Raw genomic sequence first — 26,262 nt, 5'->3', positions numbered from 1 at the left:
TGGATGAAGCTAAAAAATGTAATATAAATTTAGAATACATTTCTATTGTACTGCCTATTTCTTCATGAATATCTTTTGATGAAAGAGTACATATTTATCATAACATGTTGTCTCTTTTTTAGAACAGATTAAGAGGTTTTCAAGTGTTTGCTATACATATATTTCAGCAGACACAAACAGATACATCATAGTAATATGATAAAAGGTGCCCACAAATTGTAAAGAAATTTTAGAATATCATGTCAGCAATGAAGCCATGCATTCCCTGGCAAAAATTTGAAATAAAATTTCCCAAACCAGAAGCATTAATAAGTGTATTAATATATATTTGAATGCCTACTACAATGTTAAATATTATGACAGCCAGAAAATCTAGTATCATACAATTTGTAAGAAAACACTCTCTGGCTACCTTCTTATTTTAAAAAATTTAAAAGTAGCACACTTTGAAAAGATACCCAGATGATTGCATAGCCAAGAGAAGAACCCACTTAACAAATACCACTTAACAAACAGACTTTTACAAAACTAAGTTTAAATGGGAATTTCAGGATGCCAAGGCATATCACTATATACTATATAAGAACTCATACAACAGCAGACAGTCAATAAATAATTAAACTGAAGTCAGGACTTCTTCCTCTAGAACTCAGCTTGATCATCTAAAAATTCAGAGTTGGATTAGATTTCTAGAAGCACATGCCTCAGAGCTCTAAAATTATATGGCAAAATTTAAGCACCATTTCATTACAACTAATTTTTAAAAACAGGTTTATACTTTTGGTTTCTGCTCAGATATGGAGAGTGACTATAAGAGCAACAACATCATACAACAATAAGGAAAAAGACAAACTATCAACCAACAAATTTTCTTGAACCCATCAAACAAATGAGGCAGGTAGGGCAACCAGTAACCCTGAAAACCAGGAATGAACAGGGCCTGCAGGTAGAACCTAGACCTAAGCATTTGCTTCAATGGTCTAAGAACATCTGGCTAAAAGTTTTCAATAAATTGCTAAAAGCCAAGTGCTGTCCAGTGTGAGCATGTGAAGCCTCTGAGGACCACAGATGGGGGCAGGGGGAGTGCAGAGGCAGTTGCACCCTCTTACAGGCTTTTCACCTTCATGAAAATCTTTGGGTGTTCAAAGGAAGATCAGGGGAACCCTGAGCAAGATTCCCACAGGGCACTGGCTAGAGGAGGGGGCCGGCGCAGGGTACTGGCTAGAGGAGGGGGTCGGCAGCCCTGCCAAAACTCCACCCTTGCCCATTTCCCCTACCTCCTGGTGAGGAGCAATGCTTTAACCTACAAGGGAGAAGAAACAAAAATGGTCACTGAGGGCACTGTGGAAACATGTTACCACTAGGGAAGGAAACAGGAAGAAAAAAAACCTCACTCTTGAGGAAGTCAGCAAGAAGTACTAGGCCAACACTAAAGCCGGCAGACAGGCTGAAGCACTTCTAAAGGCCACACCCACAAGATCTAGTGACACCACACCTGCTGAATCAGAACACTAGAGACTGCCCCTCTCTCCCAACTGCCCATCACTAATAAGAGTCTAGCAAAAATGCAGTGAAATCAAGCTAGGAGAGCTGCAAGAAAGATTCTCTCTAGAGAAAGCAAAAAAGGAGAAACCAAAGCCAAAGATGAGACAATGGAGAAAAATAAGTTTTCAGTAACCACAGCAATAACCAATATTAAAGCCAGACAATTTCTGACTAGTTTAACACAAACTCCCAATATTAAAGGCTTAATAATATTTTAAAAAGTGTTCATCTCAAATATAAAAATAATTATCTCAATATTTACTATCTTATTCAAGATGTTCTTAAAAAATTAAGAAGCATACAGAAGGGTAAGAAATGGCACATTTCCAAAACACCAGGCAATGACACAGATGTCAGAAGTATCAGACAGTTAGTTTAAAATAACTATGAATAATGTATTAAATAATTTAATGGAAAATGTAGAAAGCATGCAAGATCAGATAGGTGATTTCAGCAGAGTCTGAAACCATAAGAAATAATCAAATGGAAATGTTAGAACTAAAACCAAACCAAAAAAATAAAAAAAGAACACAGTAACACAGATGAAGTCTTCCTTCAATGAGCTCATAAAGAGGCTTGACACAGCTAAGAAAAGAACCAATGACTTGAAGACAGATCAAAAGAAATTTACCCAAAGAGAAAAAGCAACAACAACAACAAAAGCAAAACAACACCAAGAAGAATGAATCCAAGAGCTATGGAACAATTTCAAACAGTTACATAAGGGTGACAGAAATCTCAGAAGGAGCAGAGAGATAGGATGAAGCAGAAGAAATACTGGAAGATATAATGGCCGACAATTTTCAAAAATTAATGACAAACCAAAACTACAGATCCAAGAAGCTTATAGAACACCAAGCAGAATAATACAAATAACCAAAAAAAATGCATTTAGTATTCAAATCACTGAAAGTGAAACGGAAAGAAAAAATCTTGAAATTAATCAGAAAAATATGGCACACTGCCTACAGAGGGATAAGGACTATTTTATAGCAGCCTTCTCGCAAGAAACTATGCAAGCAAAAAGAATACAGAATGCCATCTTTGGAATGTTGAAAGAAAAAAACTGCCAATCCAGAATTCTATAACCAGCAAAAGAAATAGATAAGCAAACTTTACCCAAAGCAAACAGAAAGGAAATAATAAAGTCAGAAATCAATGAAACTGAAAACAGAAAAATACCAGAGAAAAATAACTCAAAAGCTGGTCCCTTGAAATGACTGATAAAATTGTTAAATGAAAGAGAAAAGACACATCCAATACCAGGAGTGAATGAGGGCATATCATAGAGATCCTGCATATATCAAAAAGATAACAAGAAAATATCATAAACTATGCACATAAATTTGACAAGTTGAAAAAAATCTAAGTTGGACAAATTCCTTAAAAGACACAAACTACAAAAAGTCATAAAATGGTGAGAAGGGAAAGTCCTAGTCCTACCTCATTTAGATTATTATCTGTGAACTCTGAAGCCAGACTTCAAAGGCACTTGACTTCAGGAAAGTACCTTGTTCTCTCAATGCCTCTGTCCACATATAAAAGGGAGAAAATGACTGTACTTACTGCAAAGAGCTATTGTGAAACTTAAATGATTAGTATATGTAAGTTGCTTAGAACAGAATCTGCTACATGATAAAAGTATACGTGTTGATTATTTTTATAAAATTCGGAATAAAAACACTAAAGTGAAAATATGCTTGCAGAATATATCCACACATGTATATCTATATTTATATATATTTAAATATGTGCATTTACTACGTGTATGAATACACACATACATAGATATATGTATGTATTTGTGCATGTGTATTCATACACGTAGTAAATGCATAAAGAAAAGCTAAGGAATAATATTGTAAAAGTTCAGGATAATGTTTACCTAAGAGGGGTTGGGGACAGAAGAATGGGATTTTTCAACATTAGAAGGTTCAACAGTCATGATAATGGTATATCTTGGCTTCTATAGCAAGCTCAAGGATGTCTGTTTTATTACGCTTCATAACTTACATATCTGTTATACAGATTTGTATTTATCAGATGCTTCATAATAAAAATATTAAGGTAGAGTAAGATATAATCTATGATCTCATTTTTTAAAAAACATAGTAAGGATGCAGTTACAGGGTAAAGCTAAACGTGTGTGTGTGTGTGTGTGTGTGTGTGTGTGTGTGTGTGCAGTTATACAGGTTTGTGTGAACATTTAAAAAAATGGGAAAGTCCACACACCAAAAAGAGCTAATTCATCAGAATGGTATTAGGGTTGAAGTAAGAGATACAGGGCTTGCTGCAATAAATGCTTTACCTTTGTAAACCAAAAATGTTGGAAGAGAGACAGAAGAGGGTGGCAGTGGGGGTGAGAGGAAGAGAGCCTAGCAAGTCTAAGACTTGGCCTCTACACTGTACTACCATCTAAACAACCTGGATGCTTCTCTCCAAAGGCAGGCGCAAGTACATAACTACATGTTTCTTTGGTTCAACTGTAGCGGAACTATCTTTGGAATATCCATAAAAAGATTAAAAAAGTACAGTGTAGTTTAACCTAGAGTCCAAAAAGCTTCTCTGTTTTACAAGCTTTAATAAAATTAGACATTTTCCACGTCTCTCTGCAATTACAGTGATAGTACTGAGCTTTAAAGCTGGCAGACAGCGAACTATGACGTGACACTGCACTGAAAACACAACTGTAATCATGATGTCAGAATACCAGGATTTTCTGAGAATAGTCTTTATAAATGCAAAGCCATTGCATCTATATGATTTTATCCTTACCTGGAAACAGCTACGTTTTTGAACATCTGTTTTCCATTATGAAAGTGAGTAATATAAAATGTCACTTCTAGTTAAAGGATTCAAAATTCACTTACATAGTATACTTTGCAATACAAGCTGCAAGACCTGGCCTGGCATCTCAGAGAAGAGCATGTTTCACATCTCAATTTTCAAATCAAAGGAGTAACAAATTACAACACAACAAATCAATACTTAAATGCTTCTATTTTTGAACTCACAGAGTTTTAATAACGAATGTAAAATATATTTAATATACATGCTTGTGTTATATTATTTGCTATTAGAAAGCAATAAAAATAAAGATTGATTTTATTTTCAATATTGGATACCTTTACTCCTGGCCCCCTTCGCTGATTTATATTAACTGCCTAGCCTCTCAGGACCTCTGTCCCTGACCTCTGCTGACCCCCTCCTACACTCTAGTACTGCAGCCAGGCAGAGGTCACGCTGCTCTGCGTACCTCCTGCAAAGCTGGGCACAATGGCAGCCACCAGGTAGTCACTCACCTAGAGCCGAGTAATTCACTTTGGAGACACACCACCTAACCTAAAGAGTGAAGTAACTCTTTAAACCTTGAGCTATTTCAGAATCAACATAAATATTATGGCAATGTACAACCTAGATTGTTCAACTATATAAAATATGAATTAAAACATATTAAAAAATAAATATTTCTTATGAATGTTTCTTCAGCAAGTCTTTGTATGAATATACTGCTTTCCTCCATCCAGGTCTACAAAATAAACCTGTAGGCTTTCACCCACAAGCACTGTCTCAAAACACCAATAAGGGAAAAAAAGGAGAAGAAGGAAGGAACGGAGGGAAGGAGGGAGGAAGGGAGTGAGGGAAGGAAAAGAGAGAGAAAGAAAACATGGTGAATAGAGCAATAAAGAAAAACTTCCACAGAAGGTATGCAAAAGGTACTTCCTTGAACAGATATTTAGGATGAAAATTCATTATCTGAATTTTCAGCAAGGCTGAAAACAAAAACAGCTAAGCTAATTGATATTTTTTAAACTACACTGCAAAAACAAATCAGCTTTTAGCAAATGAGATATCAGAATACAAGTAAGATGGGCATTTCAAAATAACAAAATAAGAAGTTGAATGGAGAAAATGTTGACCAAATCAATCATACCAATAGTAATCTCTATGTGGTAAAATGTACCTTCATGAGAATAAGACCTTGTTTTCTCAAAAATCTGAAAACTGTAAGGCTACTATTCAGATGTATCTCAAGTCCATCTTCTCCTCTGGATGAGTACCCGAGTACTAAACTTCCTCTTTTGTAAGAACAGCATCAGTAACATATTATTACACAGCTACCACCAAACCATGCAGTATATTTAAGAGCATGTTTTTCATACTAAAATACTGAATGTTAAATTTAGTCCGTTTTTCAAAATGGATATTAATATTTAGGTTAAATTCAAATATAATCCGTACTGTCTGGTCAGGATTTTAATCAGAGTGAAATATAAGATAAAAAATATAAAATCGTAACTACTAATAAAGTCTCAAGTTGTCCCTATGTGGGGCTGTATAAAACAAACAAAACCAGAATTTTAAACCTAGAGCTCAAAGTGCTCATTTGTATTTTTAACAAAAGCCAGAATCATATTTGCTTCTTCATACATACTTTGCTAATAAAAGTCTAACTGAGGTAACCAAAATGATTTTATGAATTTTACAATAAAAAAGGAAAATTTTTTGAAATATGTATGCTTAGAGAATTCTCCAGTTTAATCATCCAGTGTGTCTCTATCTCAAATTAAGATCTGGAAAAAACAGTCATGCCATCTACATTGTTAGATTCTAACTCCAAAAAGAAATTGCAAGAAAAAGAAGTGAGCTAATACATGAGCGTATATGAGATACAAATATTCCTTTTGCTCTGAGTACATTTCATACATATTTTTAATTATAACAACTGAAACAGAAGCCCACCTGAAATGATTCTTCCTTTCGGCCCATGCCACTGGAATGATGGGTCTATGAGTTCAGAATTCCGCAGTCGTTGGGTTACACATAACATGTGTGGACTCTTTTGATGGAGCATAACATATACTTTCACTGAAAATAAATATTAAAATGTTCCAATAATATTTTATGTTCGTTCACGATCTATAATGGCTTACATTTTTGTAGTCTGGGTTACATGTTTTCAGAAGTTTTCTTTGGATTATTGCTATTGCTTGGTAAGAACTAAATTTCATTGCATTCCATATAACTAACTTTCAAAAACATACACTTAATTTATTTGTGTGTGCGAGTGTATCTTAATCTCAGCATTATGCATTAGTCTTTTTATTCAGAGTTTATATACCAACTTACTTTGTTGTCATAAAATTATTTTAATTACAAAGTATTAAGATAATTCTATATCTATACTTCATCTGTTTTGCAAAGACACCAAACCTGAAAGAAACTGACAAGATAAATTTGTTTAGATTATGGAACAATACATTACTCACAATGATGTAACACAGTGAATTTTAAAATTGTAATGTGATTAAAAAATTCACAAATATGTGCTTTGATTGATTTTAATTATTAAGCATTTTTCCCACTTTGCTTTAAAATTTAGCGCACTGCTCATTAAACAAGCAAAAATAGTATTCTCTAGGAGATACAAAAGGATCACAGTAAAGATTCAATTGTTTTGCATTTACTCACAAGAAAGCTTTTAGAAAAGCTTCTAGAAACTCCTCAGTAATCCCATGGCAACACTTCACTAATCAACCATATACTAAGATTTTTGTGTTCCAGTAAAATAAAAGTTGTTTCTATGAGAATCAAAATTCTCCTTAACTTTAAAGAAACTGTCTCTAAACTTTAACCATACAACATCATGTTTACTGAATGTAGCTTTTAGATAGCTACCCTTACTTAGGTTAAGAAACTTCCCCTCAATTCTTGGTAATTTGTTTTCACAGGACACTTGCACCTATATTCATAAATGTAACTGTATATAATTTTCTTACATTATCCTTTATCTTTTTCCAATTTCAGTACAAATTTGTTATTTAGTGTTTAGCACTATTAAGTTAGGCATCTAAGATTATAATAGCCACATGAAATGAATTAGGCAGATTTCCTTCTATAAATTTTCTCTGAAAGAATGTGTAAAGTGTTTTTGTCCTTGGAAACTATATAGCCTGGTACTTATTTTTTGGCAAGGGAGGAAGTAGCAAAACAAATTTCTGATTAACAATCTGGAGAATTTAATTATTAGTTTACTAAGTAATTTAATCAAGTCTGTTTTAGAAACTTATATTTTAGTAGAGTTATTCACTGTAAGTTTATTATATAAAATTATTCAGAATACTAAATTCTGATTTTTAAATCTCACCATATCTTAATTTATTCATAATATTTTTGTACTTTCATTATTCTCTTGTGAAACAATTACCAAAACTCTGTCTACTAATTGCTCCAAAGACAGCTTTTGGTTCCATTCAATCTATTATTCTTCTCTGGTCTCTTTCATTAATTTCTCCTCTTATTTTATTTCCTACTCACCTCAGTTTAAACGTTTCTTCTTTTTTCTACTTTTAATGAATGCTTATTGTATTAACATGCCATTCCTCAGCACGACTTACTGGCTCTTTTATAAGGACACCAGTCATATTGGATTTGGGTCTACCCTAATGACCTCATTTTTAACTTGATTACTTCTATAAAGATGCTGTCTCCAAATAAGTTCACTTTCTGGGGAATTGAGGATTAGGACTCAAACATATGATTTTAGCGAGAAGGATGATTCAGTCCATCACACTGAGATTCAGTTGTTTTCTTTAACTGAAATGTTAATTCATTTTAAGGATAAATTTAAGCACATCCAATAAAAAGGGAAGTTAGTTATATATGACTGTTTTATAAGCTGTCATTTTAAAACAAAAGCTGTGATAAAAGTTGTGATATCAGTGTAAATGGCAGAGTAAAGAACTCCAAAAATCATGCCCTTCATAAAGGTAATAAGAAAATGGCATATTATTTGAATCAACATTTTAAGAACTCTGGAAATTAATTAATCAAAGACTTACAGCACCCAGGAAAAATGTACTCAGGAAAAACAACTGAATCTCGGTGTCATGGCCTGAATTATGTTTCTCCCTAAAGTCATATGTTTAAGTCCTAATTCCCAGTTCCCCAGAAAGTGAACTTATTTGGAGATAGAGTTTTTATAGAAGTAAACAAGTTAAAATGAGGGCATCAGGGTAGGCCTAAATCCAATATGACTGGTGTCCTTATAAAAAGGGGAAATTTGGACACACAGACAAACACAGAGGAAAACAATGTGAAGAGATATAGGGAGAAGATGGCCATCTCCAAGCCAAGGAAGGAGAACTGGAACAGGTCCTTGCCCTACTGCCCTCAGAAGGACGCACCCAAGCCTCCATGATTGGACTTCTATCCTCCAAAACTGTGAGACAACACATTTCTGTTGTTTAAGCTGCCAGGTCTGTGGTAATTTTTTATCGTACCCCTAGCAAATACACCTGGTAAAAACAGTGAGCTTGTAGCACTTTAAGTTGCTGTATTCCCATTAGAACCAGCAGCCTGGTAGCCACTAGAGGGGCAGATGGGGTTAGGTGGACTTCAGTGCCTCCTTCCCAGAGAATTGTCATTATTTCACCTTTCTGGCAGTGTTCTGGAAGACACCATGCACAAAGCTATCTTTACATGACCTAGCTTGGAGCACACCCACTGTAAAAAGCCTTTTCCCCAAGAGTCTTTGTCAAAAACAACTAGAGCTTGCCACTTAACTTTGTAAATGCCTGAAGCAGTGGGAGTAAGCATCAGCTTAACCAAAAGCTTAAGAGGAAAAGCTGGGTAATGACATGTCAATGGGAGCTTTGAAAACTTCAGACACGTTCCTAGGAAAATAGAAGGGCGTGTGCATGCACAGAGTAGGCCACGTGGCCAAGACTGGGCATGCTCAGTAAAGAATGAGAGGCCTTAAAGTTCTCACCTCTGGCTGAAATTGAGCCTCTGTACAGCAGAAAGTGAAGGATATGGTGGAGCTGTCAACTGTCTGGCTAAATGTTTAAGGTAAGCCACGACAAGCTCACAAGGATTCTCAGAAAATATTAGGAGACTAACTGGTTCAGGTGTTTAATGAAATCTCTGTTGAACCATTAGCCTACCTAAGCTAACTAAGCAAAGACTTCAGTGGCCACACATGACAAGGAATACAGAATTTAAAGAGAATTAGTTCAGAAAAGTCACTAAACAAATGCTACAGGAATACCTCATTCTACTGTACTTTGCTTTACTGTACCTCACAGATTTTCCATTTTTTACCATCAATGGTTTGTAGCAATCCTGAGTTTCAGATGATGGTTAGCATTTTTAGCAATAAAGTATTTTTTAATTAAGGTACATATATTGGTTTTTAACCAAATGCTATTGCACACTTAATAGACTGCAGTACAATGTAAACATAACTTTTATAGGCACTGGGAAACCAAAAAAATTCATGTGCCTTACTTTATTGTGATACTCACTTTATTGTGATGGCCTGTAACTGAACCTGCAATATCTCTGAGTATGCCTGTACAACAAAAAGCAACTACATAAATACCTAGAAAGGGGGAAGAATCTGATTTCCAGAGTACTACATAATATTCCCTACAAAGTCCAGTTTTCAACCAAAAATATGAGTCATGCAAAAACCCAAGAAAGTATAGTCATAGGCAGCAAAAAAAGCAACCAATAGAAACTGTCCCTGAGGAAAGTCAAATTTTGGAGTTACTGGACAAAGACTTCAAATCAGTTATTTTAAATATGATCAAAGAACATCATGCCTAAAGGACTAAAAAAGTATGAAAACGATGTCTCTCCAAATAGAAACTATCAATAAAGGAATAGAAATTATAAAAAAAGATCCAAAGAGAAATTCCAGATTAAAAAGTACAATAACAAATGAAAATTCACAGTTAAGAATCAATAGCAGATCTCAACAGACAGAAGAAAGAATCAGCAAACTTTACGTTACATCAATGGGGGATTTATCCAATCTGAGAAAAAGAAAAATAGAAAGATACGTGAAGATAAATCAACAGTACTCAGAGACCTTTGGGAAACCATCAGGCATGCCAGTATATGCATAAAACTCCCATGGAAGAGTGAAGAGAAAGAGCCAGAAAGAATATTTGAAGAAATAATAGCAAAAACTTCCCAAAATTGATGAAAAACATAAATCCACACATCAAACAAGCCCAATGAACTCAAACTAGGATACATTCAAAGAGATCCACACCTTAGCCACATCATAATCAACTGTGAAAACCCAGAAACAAAGAATCTTGAAAGCAGCAAGACAGAAGCAACTCATTACATAATATGGTCCTCAATAAAATTAGCTTACTTCTCATCAGAAACCATAATGAAATAGAAAGTTTGAATAGACCTAAAACAAGTAAAGTGATTGAATAATAAAAAAAACTTCCCACAAGGAAAAGCCCAGCACCAGTTGAATTCACTTGTGAATACTACCAAACAAGTAGAATTAACAATACTTCACAAACTTCCAAAAAAACAGAAGAGGAGGGAACACACTCCAACTCATTTTATGAAGCCACTATTGCCCTAAAACCAAAATCAGACAAAGACAACACGAGAAATCTACAGACCACTTTTCCTTATGAATATGTACATGATAATCTTCAGAATACTAGCAACCAAATCCAGCAACATGAAAAAGGATTACACATCATAATCAACTCAGATTCATTCCAGAAATGCAAGGCTAGTTCAAAATACAAAAATCAATCAATGTAATACCTTATCATATCAATAGAATAATGGACAAAACCCACTGATCCTCTCAATATATGCAGAAAAATCATTTGACAAAATCCAATACCCTTTCACAATAAAAGCACTCAACAAACTTGGAACAGAAGGAACTCTCTTAATCTTATAAAGGGCATCTACAAAAATTCACAGCTAACATACTTAATAGCAAAAACTGAAATCTTTCCCAGGCCCCCAAGGTCAGGAACAAAACAAAGATATCTGTTAACATCAATATTGAACTGGAGGTTCTACCTGGAGCAACTAGCAAGGAAAAATAGGCAGATTGTAAAAGAAGAAATAAAACTACCTCCATTTGCAGATGACATGATACTATATACAGGAAATTTTAAGGAATAATTCCCCCTATCCCCCATTTAAAAAATTAGAGCTCGCAGCGGGAGAGGCCACAGTGGTGAGAGGCCCGCGTACCACAAAAAAAAAAAAAAATTAGAGCTATAAATGATTCGGCAAGATGACAGGATACAATACCCATTTGCAAATCTCAATTGTATTTCTATACAGTAGCAATGAGCAATCCAAACATTAAATTGATAAAAACATTCTATTTACAGTAGCATCAAAAAGAATAAAATATTTAGGGATACATTTAACAAAAGTAGTACAAGAAGACTCATACACTGAAAACTGTAAAGCATCATTGAAGGAAAATAAAGAACACCTAAATAAATGAAAAGACACTCCATGTTTATGAACTGCAAGACTGTAGAGTGTTAAGGTGGTAATACTTCCAAGATTGATCAACAGATTCAATGCAATCCCTATAAAAATCCCAATGGGCTTTTATTCCAAAAATTGCCAAAGCTGATTCTAGAATAAAACAAAATTTCAAAAGACCCAGCATAGCCAAAACAATCTTGAAAAAGAGCAAACTTGAAGTACTCACACTTGATAATTTCAAAACTTATTATAAAGCAACAGCAATCAAGACAGTGTGGTACTAGCGTAAGGAAAGACATATATATCAAAGGAATAGAATTTAGAGTCCATAAAAAAAACTCATTCATCTATGGCAAACTGCTCTTCAACAAGAGCACCAAGACATTCAATAGAGAAGGAAAAGTTTCTTAAACAAATGATGCTGGAACAAGGGGATATCCACATGCAAAAGAATGAATTTTGATCCCTACTGTATACCATATGCAAAAATTAATTCAAAATGGATCAAAGATCTAAATATAAGCACTAAAACTATGAAATTCTTTCAAGAAAATGTAGGAGTAACACTTTGTGGCTGCTGATTAAGCAATCACTTCTGATATATGAATCCTAAAGCACCAGTACAAAAGAAAAAATAGAAATCAGACCTCATCAAAGTTTAAAATGTGTGCTTTAAAGAACACTATCAAGAAATGAAAACACAGTCCACAGAATAGATGAAAATATTTGCAAATCCAACATCTGATAAGGGTCTAGTATCCAGAACATATTAAAAAAAAAAAAACTCTTCCATCTCAGTAATATAAAAGACAGCCAAATTAAAAATTGGGTAAAGGACTTGAACAGGCATTTCTGTAAAGAAGACATCCAAATGGTCAATAAACATATGAAAAGAGGTTCCACATCACTAGTCATTAGGGAAATGCAAATAAAAAGCACAATGAGAATCCACTTCACATACACTAGGATGGCTAAAATTTTAAAAGATGGACAATAATAAATGTTAATATGGATGTTGGGAAATTTGAATCCTCATAAATTTCTGGTGTCAAAGTACAATAGTTCAGGTTCTTTGAAAAATTGTTTGGCAGTTCCTCAAAATGTTAAACATAGAGTTACCATATATCCCAGCAATTTTACTCCTAGGTATACTGAAAACATATGTTCACACAGAAACTTGTCCAGAAATGTTCATAACAGCACTTTTCAAAATAGCTAAAAAGTGGAAACTTCCTAAATACCCATCAATTGATGGATACACAATTGTAGTATATCCATTCAATGGAGTATTATTCAGCCATAAAAACGAATGATACATTCTGTAATATAAATGAACCTTGAAAACATCATACAAAGTGAAAGAAGCCACACACAAACACCACATAGTGTATGATTCCACTTATATGAAATGTCCGGAATGGACAAATTTATGGAGACAGAAAGTAGATTAGTGGTTTCCAGGGGCTGGAGTGTGACTGCTTAATGGGTATGGTGTTTCCTTTTAGAGTGATGAAAATGTTATGGAATTACACAGCGCTGATGGTTTCAGAACCTGGTCAATATACTAAAAACTATTCGAATGTATACTTTACAGGAGGAATTTTAAAGCATGTGAATTTACCTCAATTAAAAAAATATATATATAAAAAGTTGTAGATGCTATGCCTCATGTTACTACTGCAAAATCTTATTAACCCAAAATCTTTATGATATACAGATCCCATTTAAAAAATGTTTTAGCATAAGAACTGCATATGGGGACTTCCCTGGTGGCGTAGTGGTTGGGAGTCCGCCTGCCAATGCAGGGGACACGGGTTCGATCCCTGGTCCAGGAAGATCCCACATGCCACGGAGCAACTAAGCCTGTGCACCACAACTACTGAGCCTGCGCCCTAGAGCCCACAAGCCACAACTACTGAGCCCGCGTGCCACAACTACTGAAGCCCGTGTGCCTAGAGCCCGTGCTCCACAAGGGAAGCCACCATAATGAGAAGCCCATGCACCACAACAAAGAGTAGCCCCTTCTCACCCCAACTAGAGAAAGCCCACGTGCAGCAACGAAGACGTGCAGCAATGGAGCCAAAAATTAATTAATTAATGTTTTTAAAAAGTGCTTTAAAAAAAAGAACTGCATACATTTAATATTATGTTTAATTATTATACAATAACAAGCAAAAACACTGTAGACAACTTTAATTAGATAGCTTTTAGAAATAATTATTTTTTGCATACTTAAGAAGTTACAGCAAACAGAATTAAACTATATGAATCTAACTCTGTGGAAACAACTTTAATCCATTTCCATAGAGGAAAAGGGCGATAGGAAACTAGGATAACTGGGGAACACTAGCCTTTTGCAAAAGATTGATAAAATTTAAACAACTGCCAATTACTTTCTTACAATTGCTGAAAATCTATTTATTAATACCTGGAAAATTTGGTGATCCCACTATTTTCACTGAATCTTGGGTCAAGTGAATACCTCTTGGTAATTGAGCCAAATATCCCACTATCAAAAACAAAAAGAACAGAATTAATCAACAATCTGGCTCATTACAAATTTCAAGACATTCAAATAGGATACTATCGCAGTATATTTGATGTTTGTTGAAGGGGAGCCATAAATCAATATCCTCTGATATCTGGTATCTCTGTTACAGCTCTATTCCCTTCATACGCTCCAATGAAATTAACATACCCACCGCTTTCCCTATTATGTCTCACCTTCAGCTTTTTCTACATCCACTTAGAATACTCTCAATAAGTCCAAATCCCCACCCTTCAAGACCCAAATCACAAGTCCCTCCTCCCTCAAACCTTCTGTTTGCCCTCATTTCTTACCTCTTTAGTACATCATCAGCAACACTCACTCTACATTGTATTACAGTTCTTCATGCACAGACATAATTTTCCTTATTTGACTATACGCTCAATAGTAGGATCAGTGTTTATGTCAACTTATCAAGAATCGATATCTTTTGACTGCCTTCATCCAATTCCCCTCAATCCGCCTCTGGTAACCACAAATCTGATCTCTTTTGCCATGAGTTTGTTTGTTTTTGAAATATAATTGTCCCACAACACTTTGTTAGTTCCTGTTATACAACATAGTGCTTTGATGTTTCTATACATTTTGAAATGATCACCACGGTTAGTCTAGTTATGATAAGTCATCATACAAAGACATTACATTGCTATTGACTATATTCCCCACACTGTACATTTCAAACTTGTGACTCATTTATTTTGCACCTGGAAGTTTGTACCGCTTAATCTCCCTCACCTACTTCTTCTGTCCCCTTTGGCAAACACCTGCTTGTTCTCTGTCTATAACTCTGTTTATGTTTTGATATGTTCGTTCATTTGTTTTTTTAGATTCTACATATAAGTGAAATCATGCGGCACTTGTCCTTCTCTTATTTCACTTAGCATAGTACCCTCTAGGTCCATCCATGTTGTCACAAATGACAAGATTTCATCATTTTTTTATGGCTGAGTAGGAGTCCACTGTATGTACCTATTATCTTCATTATCCATTCATCTATTGATGGGCACTTAGGTTGCTCCCATATCTTGGCTACTGTAAACAGTGCTACAATGAACACAGGGATGCATATATCTTTTCTAATTAGTGTTTTTGTTTTCTTCAGATAAATTCTAGGAGTGATATTGTTGGATCATATGGTAGCTCTATTTTTAATTTTTTGAGGACCCTCCATACTGTTCTCCATGGTGGCTGCATCAATTTACATTCCCACCAACACTGCAGGAGGCTTCCCTTTTCCCCACAGCCTATGCAGCACTTGTTATTTGTTGCCTTTTTGATAATAGCTATTCTAACAGGTGTGAGAATGGTATCTCATTGTGGTTCAGACTTGCATTTCCCTGATGATTAGTGATGTTGAGCATCTTTTTCACGTGCCTATTGGCCATCGGTATGTCTTCCCTTGGAAAAAGGTCTATTCAGATCCTCTGCCCATTTTTTAACTAGACTGTTGTTTTTTGATGTTGAGTTGTTTGTATATTTTGGATATTAACCCTTATAGGATATATTCTTTGCAAATATCTTCTCCCATTCAGTAGGTGGCAGTCAAAACGTACAAATTTCTAGTATTAAGATAAGTACATACTTGGCATGTAATAAACCATATGATAATATAAATTATTATGATAAACATATGATTAATATAATTAACACTGCTGTATGTTACATATGAATTGTTAAGAGTTAATCCTAAGAGCTCTCAACACAGGAAAAAAATTTTTTTCTATTTCTTTAATTTTCTACCCATATAAGATGATGGACATTCCCTCAACTTATTGTGATAATCACTTCATGATGTATGTAAATCAAATCCTTATGTTGTACACCTTATAATTATACAGTGCTGTATGTCACTTATACTTCAATAAAACTGGAAGAAAAAAGTATGTTCCTTAAACCTGGAGGACACAGGGATGGGAAGCAGAAGAGGAAGTTAGGGCCAGACTGGGGAGCTCTTTGTAAGCCATCCTTTGACTCTGCAAAAACCAGCAAGCAAAAAAAAGATTTAATCAAGAAAAAAATAATCTGTCAAGCACTATACCTTGCACCTAGCAAATATTAAATAATAATTGTTAAATATGATATATTCTGATGTTGTTCAGTCATCGTTGAACAAGTGAATGTTGATGGACACATGAGTGTGCACAGACAAGTGGCAGGAGCAGCACAAAAAATGCAATAAAGCTTAGACCCAAATCTTCTTTGTTGTTAACAGAGAGGAGGTACAGAACCAAGAAGAGTATGCTATTCAAAGTCAGATGACCTGGATTTAAATCCCAACTTCCACTAACGAGTCTTAAGAAAGTCAATTAAAACTCCAGGAGCTTCAGTTTTCTCATCTGCAAAATGAGACTAAATTCCAGATTTAGAGTTTTTGTAGGAACTGAATGGACTATCGTATAAACTATAAAACGCTACATAAATGTTGCTTCACTATTCATACCTTACATATTAAGATACTGCGTTCTTAGTCTACTTCTTATATCCTTAGGCCTGATCTTGTTCCTGGATCAAAAGACAACACACACACACACAGAGTCGTACCTAGCACAAGATCATGGGCCATGGTCAAGAAGCATCCTTCTCCTACGGGGTAATTAACAGCTATCAGCTAGTCTCTACTTAAACTAGAATGACCTTTGGACTTTGGCATATTTTGTAATGTCTCTTCACTCCATTTCTTTCCATTCTCCTCCTATCCCCTGTCTACCTCCGCAGCCCCTCCTCATTCATATTCTTGGAGGGCTTCTTTTTTCATTGCCCCTTTTCTGCACAAATTGTATTTTAAACAAGCCTCTTTTGAGCTCTGTATGATTCAATTCTGGGAGATACTTTATTTCTAAAAAGTCTAAAACTTGAACGCAAAATAACTTTATTTCTAAAAAGTCTAAAACTTGAACGCAAAATAACGCAGCCAAAACCTTTCTAGTTAAATGATGACCGTTGAATTAAGCACTCCCTTCGGTATCTTAACTCTATTTTTAAAACATGAGAAAGTATTTCGGATCTCTGAATCAAAAGGAGGGAAAAAACGGCGGCAGCAGAATATCAAAACTGTAAGTTTCCAGTCTTTCCTGTACTTTATAGCTAAAACCAATAGATGGAGCTCCAGGACCACGGGAAATGAGAAAGCGGCGGGATGTCTACTCATTTCAAAATACACTGAAATCCTGAGACCCGTACGTCGTGGAAAGCTGGCAAAGGACCCGGGGGCTGATAAGGGGCTTGTTAACAGCCAATTTAATCTCAAGCCTTGAGCTGTGGGTGTTTGAATGACCTCGCCCGTCTATACGACATCAATGTGCCCAGTTCTCCTATTAAATTCAAGAGCGGGACCAGTGATACAGGCTTTCCCATCAGCGGACGCACGTGACACACAGAAACCTCCGGGAGCCGCGGTCCGGAGCCGCCCTCCGCCGCCTCACCTGACGGGGGCGCCCGCAGCACCAGCGCGGAGAACACCAGGACCACCGCGGCCCGGGAGAGCGGGAAGTCCGCGGCCCGGGACCGCCGCCAGCCCCGCCGCTCTCGGCAGGGGGCCGAGGCCTCCATCCACCCGCCGCCTCCGCCGCCGCCGCTGCCGCCGTCGGCCGACACTCAGCGTGTAAGGTCGTTAGGCAGCTCGCGCCCACCCGCCAGCCAGCGGACCGGAAGGGGGGCCGGGAAAAGGGCCACCACTTCCGGCAGGGCGGGGGCGGGGCTGGACGGGTAGTGGAGGCCCGGGGGGCGCGAAGTCGCCCGCCGTCAGGAGCCCGCCGTCGCGCAGGCAACCCGGAAAGCATAGGCGACCTGTGGAAAGTTGTGGAGCCGCAGAAGAGTCGCGGGCAGAGGGACGGGCTGGCCGAGTCTGAGTGTTGAGGCCGACTCTGGACCACAGGGCGAGGGTCACGGGAGTGAGGGCTGGTCCAGCCCGAGAGGGCTGCCTCTCTCTCCCGACGTCGGCTGCTGACTACCTACGGATTTATGGGACGCAACTGGGCGATGGATGCAAGGTCCAGCCACCGGGAATGGAAGTGGGCCTTGAGCCCCAGGAAGAGGCTGGGCGGGAAGAACGAGGCAACAGCCTTAGATGGAATGGACCACTCAGCCCGAAAGATGGTCTTTTAATACCTGAGTTCAGAAAGATGCATAAAACCACCCGTCTGCCTACGTGGGTGTTTATAGCCAGAACGTGTTAGAATACTCTGCGTTTCTGCTGTGGGAAGGATTCACTTCACGTGAAGGGAGCTACGATACAAGTAAATCTTACCCAGGTGGTACAAGTACATAGGACAATGAAGTTTAAACAACAGAAGACAGAATGCCCAATAACCCTGTGTAATCGGAAGAAATGAGTGGTCCACGTGGTCCGAAAGCCATCACTGGGTGTCCTTCTCTCCAGATGAGGGTTTTCGAACTGACAGCCTGAGCACCCACCTGAGTCCACCTCCCCACTTGTTCGGTGGCGTATCTCGAACATCAATGCCTTCAGATGTATCTTGTTTGTGCCACAGAGAGCATCACCCCTTGCTGTCTTTCAGCTGGCCTGCTTTACCAACTATGTCTTCACAGCTAGAATCGTGTCTGTTTTGCCACCATGTTAACCTCAATTCCTGGGATAGTTCCTGGTATAAAGTAAGCATTCAAATAACCAGTTTATTTTTTAAAAAGAAAAGAACAGAAAACATCTAGCAGAAAGGAAGGAGAGTTCATTTTGGACCAGGACCAGGATGAAGACATTTCTTAAGGATTACGTAAATATCCAAAGAAGTCCTTGGTTCTTATTAACAAAGGAAATTGAAATTTCTGCTTATTTCTTGAGTTTTCTGGCTATCTTTATGCATGTGCTAATTGGTAAAATGTATCCAGTACAGTTTATTCTACTGAGTAGATTTACTTCTTTAGGAATCCTTTCTAATCTGTATAAAGTCTTGAATTGAGTACAGCCTGTTCAGGCATGTCTTAGTAAAGAGACGTGCATGATTTAGATCCAGCCAGCATTTTGGTCAAGGTCTTGCACTTCCTTTGAGCACACCTAGTAAACAAATTTTACTGAATAGTGCCCAATAAATCACTATATTTGTCTGGATATATATTCTGCTAAAATTCCTTTTAATTTTTATAAACAAGTCAACCTGCACAACATGATTTTTACCAAATGAACTTTGGACTGTGGACTTATAGAGAATAAAGGGCAGAGAGGACTGTTCAGACCATGCTAAATCATGAAATCTCTGTTTTCTGTAATTCAATCCCTCCTGCCTTGGTCTGCTGTGTAAATTCCTAATATTTAACCTGAGAATAAGAAGTAATATTGGAGATCTTAGTTAATGTATGGTGTGATTCTAAAGATGGAAAGCTGATTGCTGAAAATCAAAAAGAAAGTGGGTCTGTTATTCATATTTGCACTTTTTACTCCAGTAGGGATGGTGTTAGCTTTTGTGCCCAAATTCTACTGTCTGGAATTCCTTTGATAGCAGTTTTCGTGCAAGACCAAGTTACCTAGTTGAAATGAGCTTTTAAATGAACAGTATATTGATGATGTCTTTTTTTGCATTGAGCTAATAGCTGCTACTTACTGTAGTTTCCTGAAATGAGATTAAGAACTTCATTGCTCTTACTCTGCCATCATGGTAGCAAAAAGGTAAGTAAGGATAATGTAGGGCACGTAAAAGATGAACCTGTACTTTGACTATAAATTGCAAGTTACTTTCCTTAAAAATTAGATACATTGATTTAACTGTAATGTAATACATGTTCATTTTTTGCACTGCATTTAAATTTACAATTTATATAGGCAGTGTGTTTTGTACTTTTTTATATCAGGTAAATACTTAAAGTATATCAGAGATATGTTTTAAAAAATATATTGCCTCTTCATTAACTGCTTTATTTATACCCTTTACTGAATCTCATTTACCCATAAAGTATCAACTTATGGAAAAATTTAAAAATGAGCACAGTTTTCCTGAGCATTGCTGAGGAAACTGTCATGGAGATTTTACTGACAAGTCTGTTTTTGTTTTTCCTAAGAATTAAATTATGATGTATATAATAAATGGTCCAGTGTGTTAGAGTTCTAGCTGTTGCCAAGCAACATGGGCTCTGTTTCGTTTAGTTTTTTCTGTTCTGATCCCTTACTTCCTTTGATGGAGAAAAAATATTTACCTTAAAATTTTTTTAAAAGAATAAACTCTATTGACATTGAGAAAGCCAAATCAATAACTATGTTAGGTTAACCAGTCATCAGTGGTTAGAAATATAAGAGTTTTATAGTTAAAGAGAAAGGAGACTTCAGAAGCAATTAATATACAGTCACCCACAATTTTAAAGAGAAAGGCCGCATATATGGATTCACAGCACACACCTGGAAAGATAAGTATCTCTGAAGGATCCTTCCTTTCAAGAGCAAAGGCTGTTGAGAATATAGATTACCCACACTATCATGCTCTCTTACGAAAACTGAACATGCCTTTTGTGAAAGGAGTTGAGGACAGACATGACTGTGGCAGAATTGAAAAGAAAGGCAACCCTACTTTTCTTAAATTTCACCCTTATCCCCCTTCAGTCCTGCCAGACTATCATTTACACTATCCTTATCCCACACCATATGGGCCAGATTATCCATTATTTCCACTTCGGGATGATGTACCCTTAGGTGACACCAGTTCAGGGTTTGTGAGTCCTGGTGGTGATGCTGACTTAAAGCCTGGCGTTGGCAGAACCATACCAAGCTTGGTAGATTTCAGTGATGTGAAACCTCAACATCGAGTTCCCAGGCCAGACACAGGATTTCAGACGACATTAAAAAGGAAAAAAATATTACTAGAAGAACTAAAACAAGACAGGAGATGGAATTCCAGGGCAGTACCAGACATTTCCATCAGAGCAAGACTTGGAGGTAAATGAAGTGACATGGGCTTTGTAATTTTTAAACACTCAAATGAGAGAGAAGAGCATGGATCTAAGATTTAGCAGTTCATTTGACATAAAATTGTAAAAGACCAAATAAGGAATTCTTATTTTTAAATTATGGATTGTAAGGAAAAAGTAATAAGAATGATAAGCCTTTTTTAAACCTGTTTGTAAAAAAATGGTTGTCAAAAAATACATTCATCAGTATGTGGCCAACTCAAAGTATACATCAGATAATTTATTCTAAACACACAGATAACCTAATTTTGCCACAAAGGAATTTATATTTAACTTTGATAATTGTGTATCATGCCTCCTTATCTGTCTCTGTCCTTTGAAATAATTAATTTGCTGATGATTATCAAAGAGTTAGGTTACAGGAGCTGAAATGCAATGCGAAAGTAGTTGAAAGTAAATTTTGAGGTCTTGTAAGAACAGGAGCTGAAGAGAGGCAACCCCTGCATAAATAACTCCACCACATTCCTGGAGGCAGAATTTGATGAACACTCACTGACTGCTGCACCTTTTGGTTTCTCTGTAAGAACTCCCAGAGGGTGTCACAAGCCTGGCCCAGAAGTGGTGAGAAACTTCCAGAAGAAATCCACGGGCAGTGTTCCTGTATGGAATGTGCCTGGTAGGCAGGGAGTGAAAAGAGATTAACATGTTTGAGCATGTGGGAAAGGCAAAGACCAAGTGCTATAGCAAGAAATGCTGAGCTTGCTCTAGCCTTAAGAGGCTGTGCCCTCTTCACCACTCTTCTGCAGTGCCCAGCCACAGACCAGAAGCCTAGGGAGGCTGTGTGGAGGAACAGTGACATCATTGTTTTTTGGAGCCGTGGAAGCTCATGGTTCCTGCTACTCCTCCATGAAGAGAGGCCATAGGCACTTGGGACTAGGAAGGGAGTACGAATCAGGGCAAAGGTAGTAGAAATGCAAAGCCCCACAACATAATGGTCCCAAGCCACACTCTCCAGATACCCACTCTTGAACAAGAAAAGACCAATTTGATGAGAGATAAGCAAGGGATAAGAACTATGCTTTTAATGTGCACTCCAGTTGTGGCCTCAGCGGGTAGGCTTAGGGAAATTCCTTAGCTTGGAATGTTCACGTAAATATATAAATGAGGTCCAATAACATTTTAAGAAATAATTATTTTATAATCCGTTTGAAATACCATCTAGGGAAATAAGGTATTACTGAGAATCAAATGCAATTCACATTGAAGGAACCATTGATGAGTTCAGGCCAGTCTTACAGCCATAGTACAGTTTTCACTGATTCTGAACTAGTGACCAATTTTCTGATCTGTCCAGAAAGGAGCTTGAGCTCAATCTTTTGTTAATGTTTCAATGTACACTAATAGTCATTATCAAGAACTCTTCTTTAAAGGAATTGAGGTCATTTTTCATTGTAGTCCTATTTTAGACAAGTATAACACTTAGCTTGTAAGCAGAAAATCCCAACCTAGTGTAATTTTTAAGAACAATATTGATTTGTTTTCTTAAGTTTTCCTAAGAGTGAACTGTCAAAGCATTCCAACAAATTAGAGGTGAAGAAGCTAACTTATGACTGAAATAGGGATAACAGACATTGCACCAACAGTTCAGAACCAAATATAGAGCTCATCTAGCCTCTATTTCACTGCCTAGATCAGTACAGCAGAATGCAGAAGATAGGCTCTAGAGTGAGACTGTCTGTACTCTATTCCTGGCAGGAAATTTACTTGCACCATGACCCAGGACTCGTTGCTAATCTCTATGCCTGTGTATCCTTATTTATAAAATTCAGATACTAGTTATAATTTATAATAGCGAGGGCTATTTACCATTTTTCATGTAAAAATATCTGACAAAGGAATGAACCAATAACATTTGTTAGATGTTGTAAAGTTAAACAAAGTCATGTTAAGTTAAAGTCCAGAATTTTCAGTTCCTTCATACATAAATTATCTTATAAAATTGTAGGAATTGAATGAATTAAGATGGGTAAAATACTTAGCAAAATTCATGGAACCTGGTAAAGCATTTAATTAGTAGTAGCTGTTATGAGCTATTAACAGTTTCAAAGAACAATACTTGAAGTTCAGGGATTGATTTCAATATAATTTGGCCTATGCTTTCAGTGATTCTGGAAATAATCATTAATTATAAATAATAAATACTTTCAGTTTTTAGCAAACCTAAATACACATAATTTCTCATACATTCTGATAAAGAAGGATATCTTCTCAGAATTAATTATATCACACACCATTATGCTTTTCAGTGGACTTTCATAAATATCAAAACAAGATCCTGAAAGATTATATCACTGATTTTTTGTCCTATTTCAACCTTATCTAGACATTTAACCGTGGTCAGTTGTTTTTTGTTCCTAGTTCCATCCTGTCATGGGAGCCACACCCTCATGGCCTCATCTGAACCTAATTACCCAAAGGCCCCACCTCCAAATACCATCATATTGGGGTAGGGACAACAACATATGAATTTTGGGGTACACACCCTCAGTAACAACCATCTTAACCATTTTTAAGTGTGTAGTTCATTGGTGTTAAGCACATTATTGTGCAGCCATCACCACTGTCCACCTCCATAACTCCTTCCATCTTACCAAACTGAAATTCTATATCCATCAAATACTAACTACATTTCCCTCCCTCCTCTCAACTCCTAGCAATCATTTTACTTTCTTTCTCTATGAATTTGACCACCTTAGCTACCTCATATGAGCAAAATCATACAGTATTTGTCTTTTTGTGACTGGCTTGTTTCACTTAGCATAGTGTCCTCATGGACAGCAGTATTCTTGCTGTAGCATATGTCAGAATTCCTTCCTTTTTAAGGCTGAATAATTTTCCATTTTATGTACATACCACGTTTTGTTTATCCTTTCATCCATTAATGGACACTTTGGTTGCTTCGCCTTTTGGCTATTGTGAATAATGCTGCTATGAATGTGGGTGTACAGATATCTCTTCAAGATCCCACTTTCTGTTCTTTGGGGTATATACTGAAAGGTGGAATTGCTCAATGGTAATTCTGTGTTTAATGTTTTGAGGAACCAGCTATTGTTTTCCATAGTGGCTAATCCATTTTACATTGCCACACAATGTATTAATGCACAGTTACAATTCCTTACATTCAAGGAATAAACCCCACTTGGTCATGGTGTATAATCCTTTCAAATGTGTGTTAAATTCCGTTTTCTAGTATTTGAGGATTTTCACATCAGTATTCATCAGGATATTGGTCCATTTCTTCTTGTAGTGTCTTTGTCTGGCTTTGGTATCAGTTGGCCTTATGGAATGAATTTGGAAGTGTTCTCTTCAATTTTTTTGGAAGACCTTGAAGTGGATTAGTGTTAATTCTTTTTAAAATATTTTGTAGAATTTACCAGTGAAGCCATCTGATCTGGAGCTTTTCTTCATTGGGAGTTTTGATTACTGATTCAATCTCCTTATTAGTTATAGGTCTGTTCATATTTTCTGTTTCTTCATGATTCAGTCTTGGTAGGCTATGTGTTTTTAGGAATTTGTCCATTTCATGTAGGTTATATAATCGTTTGGTGTACAACTGTTCATAGTACTTTCTTATAATCCTTTTTTATTTCTGTAAAATTGTTGGTTCTAAACCTCAGGAGTTCCCCAGATGAAATCCAAAACTGGCCCCTGTACTCACAGGGCAAGGAGAAAGAGGCAGACTCTCCAGACGGGTAGGTGGCAGGTTTAATTACCAAGGAAACTTACTTATGCTTGTCTTAGGTGCCTTAAGATGAGTAGATCTCTGCACCCACCCTCCAGAATCTTCAAGTTTATGTAGAGGACTTAACAGGGTTCAGTCACGTATACTGTCCAGATGGTCTCAACGAAGCGTTACTCTCTCAAGGCTGTGTTCCTGAAACAGCTCCTCCTGGGGGAACAGTGGGCAGAACATACATTCATTTCAAGGACAGAGGAGGGGGTAGGAGCCTCTGATTGCCTGAGTTCAGCTCATGGGTCAGTGGGTGGTCACATCCTCTCAATGACCTCCAGCAAAAATCAGTTGTAATGTCCCTTCTTTCATTTGTGATTTTAGTTACTTGAGCCTTCTTTCTTTTTCTCTGAGTCAGTCTAGCTAAATGTTTGTCAATTTTGTTGATCTTTTCAAGAACCAACTCTTGCTTTCATTGATTTTCCCTATTGTTTTTCTATTCTCTATTTTGTGTATTTCTGACCTAATCTTTATTATTTTCTTTTTTCTGCTAGCTTTGGGTTTAGTTTGTTCTTTTTCTAGTTTTTTAAGGTGTAAATTTAGGTGGTTGATTTGAGATATTTCTTCTTTAATACAAGCATTTATACCTATGAGTTTTCCTCTTAGCACTACTTTTGCTGAACCCCATTACTCATGTTTTTGTTTTAATTTGTCTCAAGATAATTTCTAATTTCCCATGTTATTTCTTCTTTAACCCAATGGTTATTTAGGGGTGTGGTGTTTAATTTTCATATATCAGTTTTTAATTTTATTCCAGTCTATTGATTTCTAGTTTCATTCCATTGTGTTCAGAAAGTATTAATATATTTTACATGCTTTCAGTCCTTTTAAGTTTACTGAGACTTGCTTTGTCACCTACAATATAGCATAGAGAATGTTCTAAGTGCACCTGAGAAAAATGTGTATTCCGCTTGGGTATTCTGTTGGTTTGAGTGTTCTGTAAATGTCTGTTAGGTCAAATTGTTGTTTAAGTCCTCTACTTCCTTGCTGATCTTTGTCTGGTTGTTCTATTCATTATTGAAAGTAGGGTACTAAAGTCTTCAACTGTTATTGTAGGGCCGTTTCTCTCTTCAATTCTGTCAATATTTGTATCACGTATTTTGAAGGTTGGATGTTTGGTTCGTATAAATAAAATAGAGAATAGAAAAACAGCAGAAAAAATAACCTAAACCTAAAGTTGGTTCTTTGAAAATATCAACATAATTAACCTACCTTTTGCTATATTGAGAAAGAAAACTCAGGGAAGACCACT

The 26,262-nt window shown here is 36.6% G+C and overlaps 2 protein-coding genes across 2 annotated transcripts in view; one reads left to right on the top strand and one right to left on the bottom strand.

Annotated features, from left to right (window-relative positions):
• ZPBP (zona pellucida binding protein) overlaps nt 1-17,920 on the bottom strand; it is a gene marked incomplete at both ends in the record, with an annotated part of 102,455 nt that extends 84,535 nt beyond the window's left edge. Inside the window, 3 exons of the mRNA XM_082662014.1 lie at nt 6,289-6,414; nt 14,252-14,332; nt 17,794-17,920. Coding sequence (XP_082518140.1) covers nt 6,289-6,414; nt 14,252-14,332; nt 17,794-17,920 — 334 coding nt within the window. The remainder of the gene's footprint in view (nt 1-6,288; nt 6,415-14,251; nt 14,333-17,793) is intronic.
• Nucleotides 17,921-20,695: 2,775 nt separating this feature from the next.
• SPMIP7 (sperm microtubule inner protein 7) overlaps nt 20,696-26,262 on the top strand; it is a gene marked incomplete at both ends in the record, with an annotated part of 56,728 nt that continues 51,161 nt past the window's right edge. Inside the window, one exon of the mRNA XM_082661464.1 lies at nt 20,696-21,248. Within this exon, the coding sequence (XP_082517590.1) occupies nt 20,696-21,248 (553 nt within the window). The remainder of the gene's footprint in view (nt 21,249-26,262) is intronic.

Source organism: Grampus griseus (genome assembly GCF_964374135.1).
Source record: "Grampus griseus genome assembly, chromosome: 9".
NCBI classification, from domain to species: domain Eukaryota; kingdom Metazoa; phylum Chordata; class Mammalia; order Artiodactyla; family Delphinidae; genus Grampus; species Grampus griseus.
This window is presented reverse-complemented; position numbering and strand designations above follow the sequence as displayed.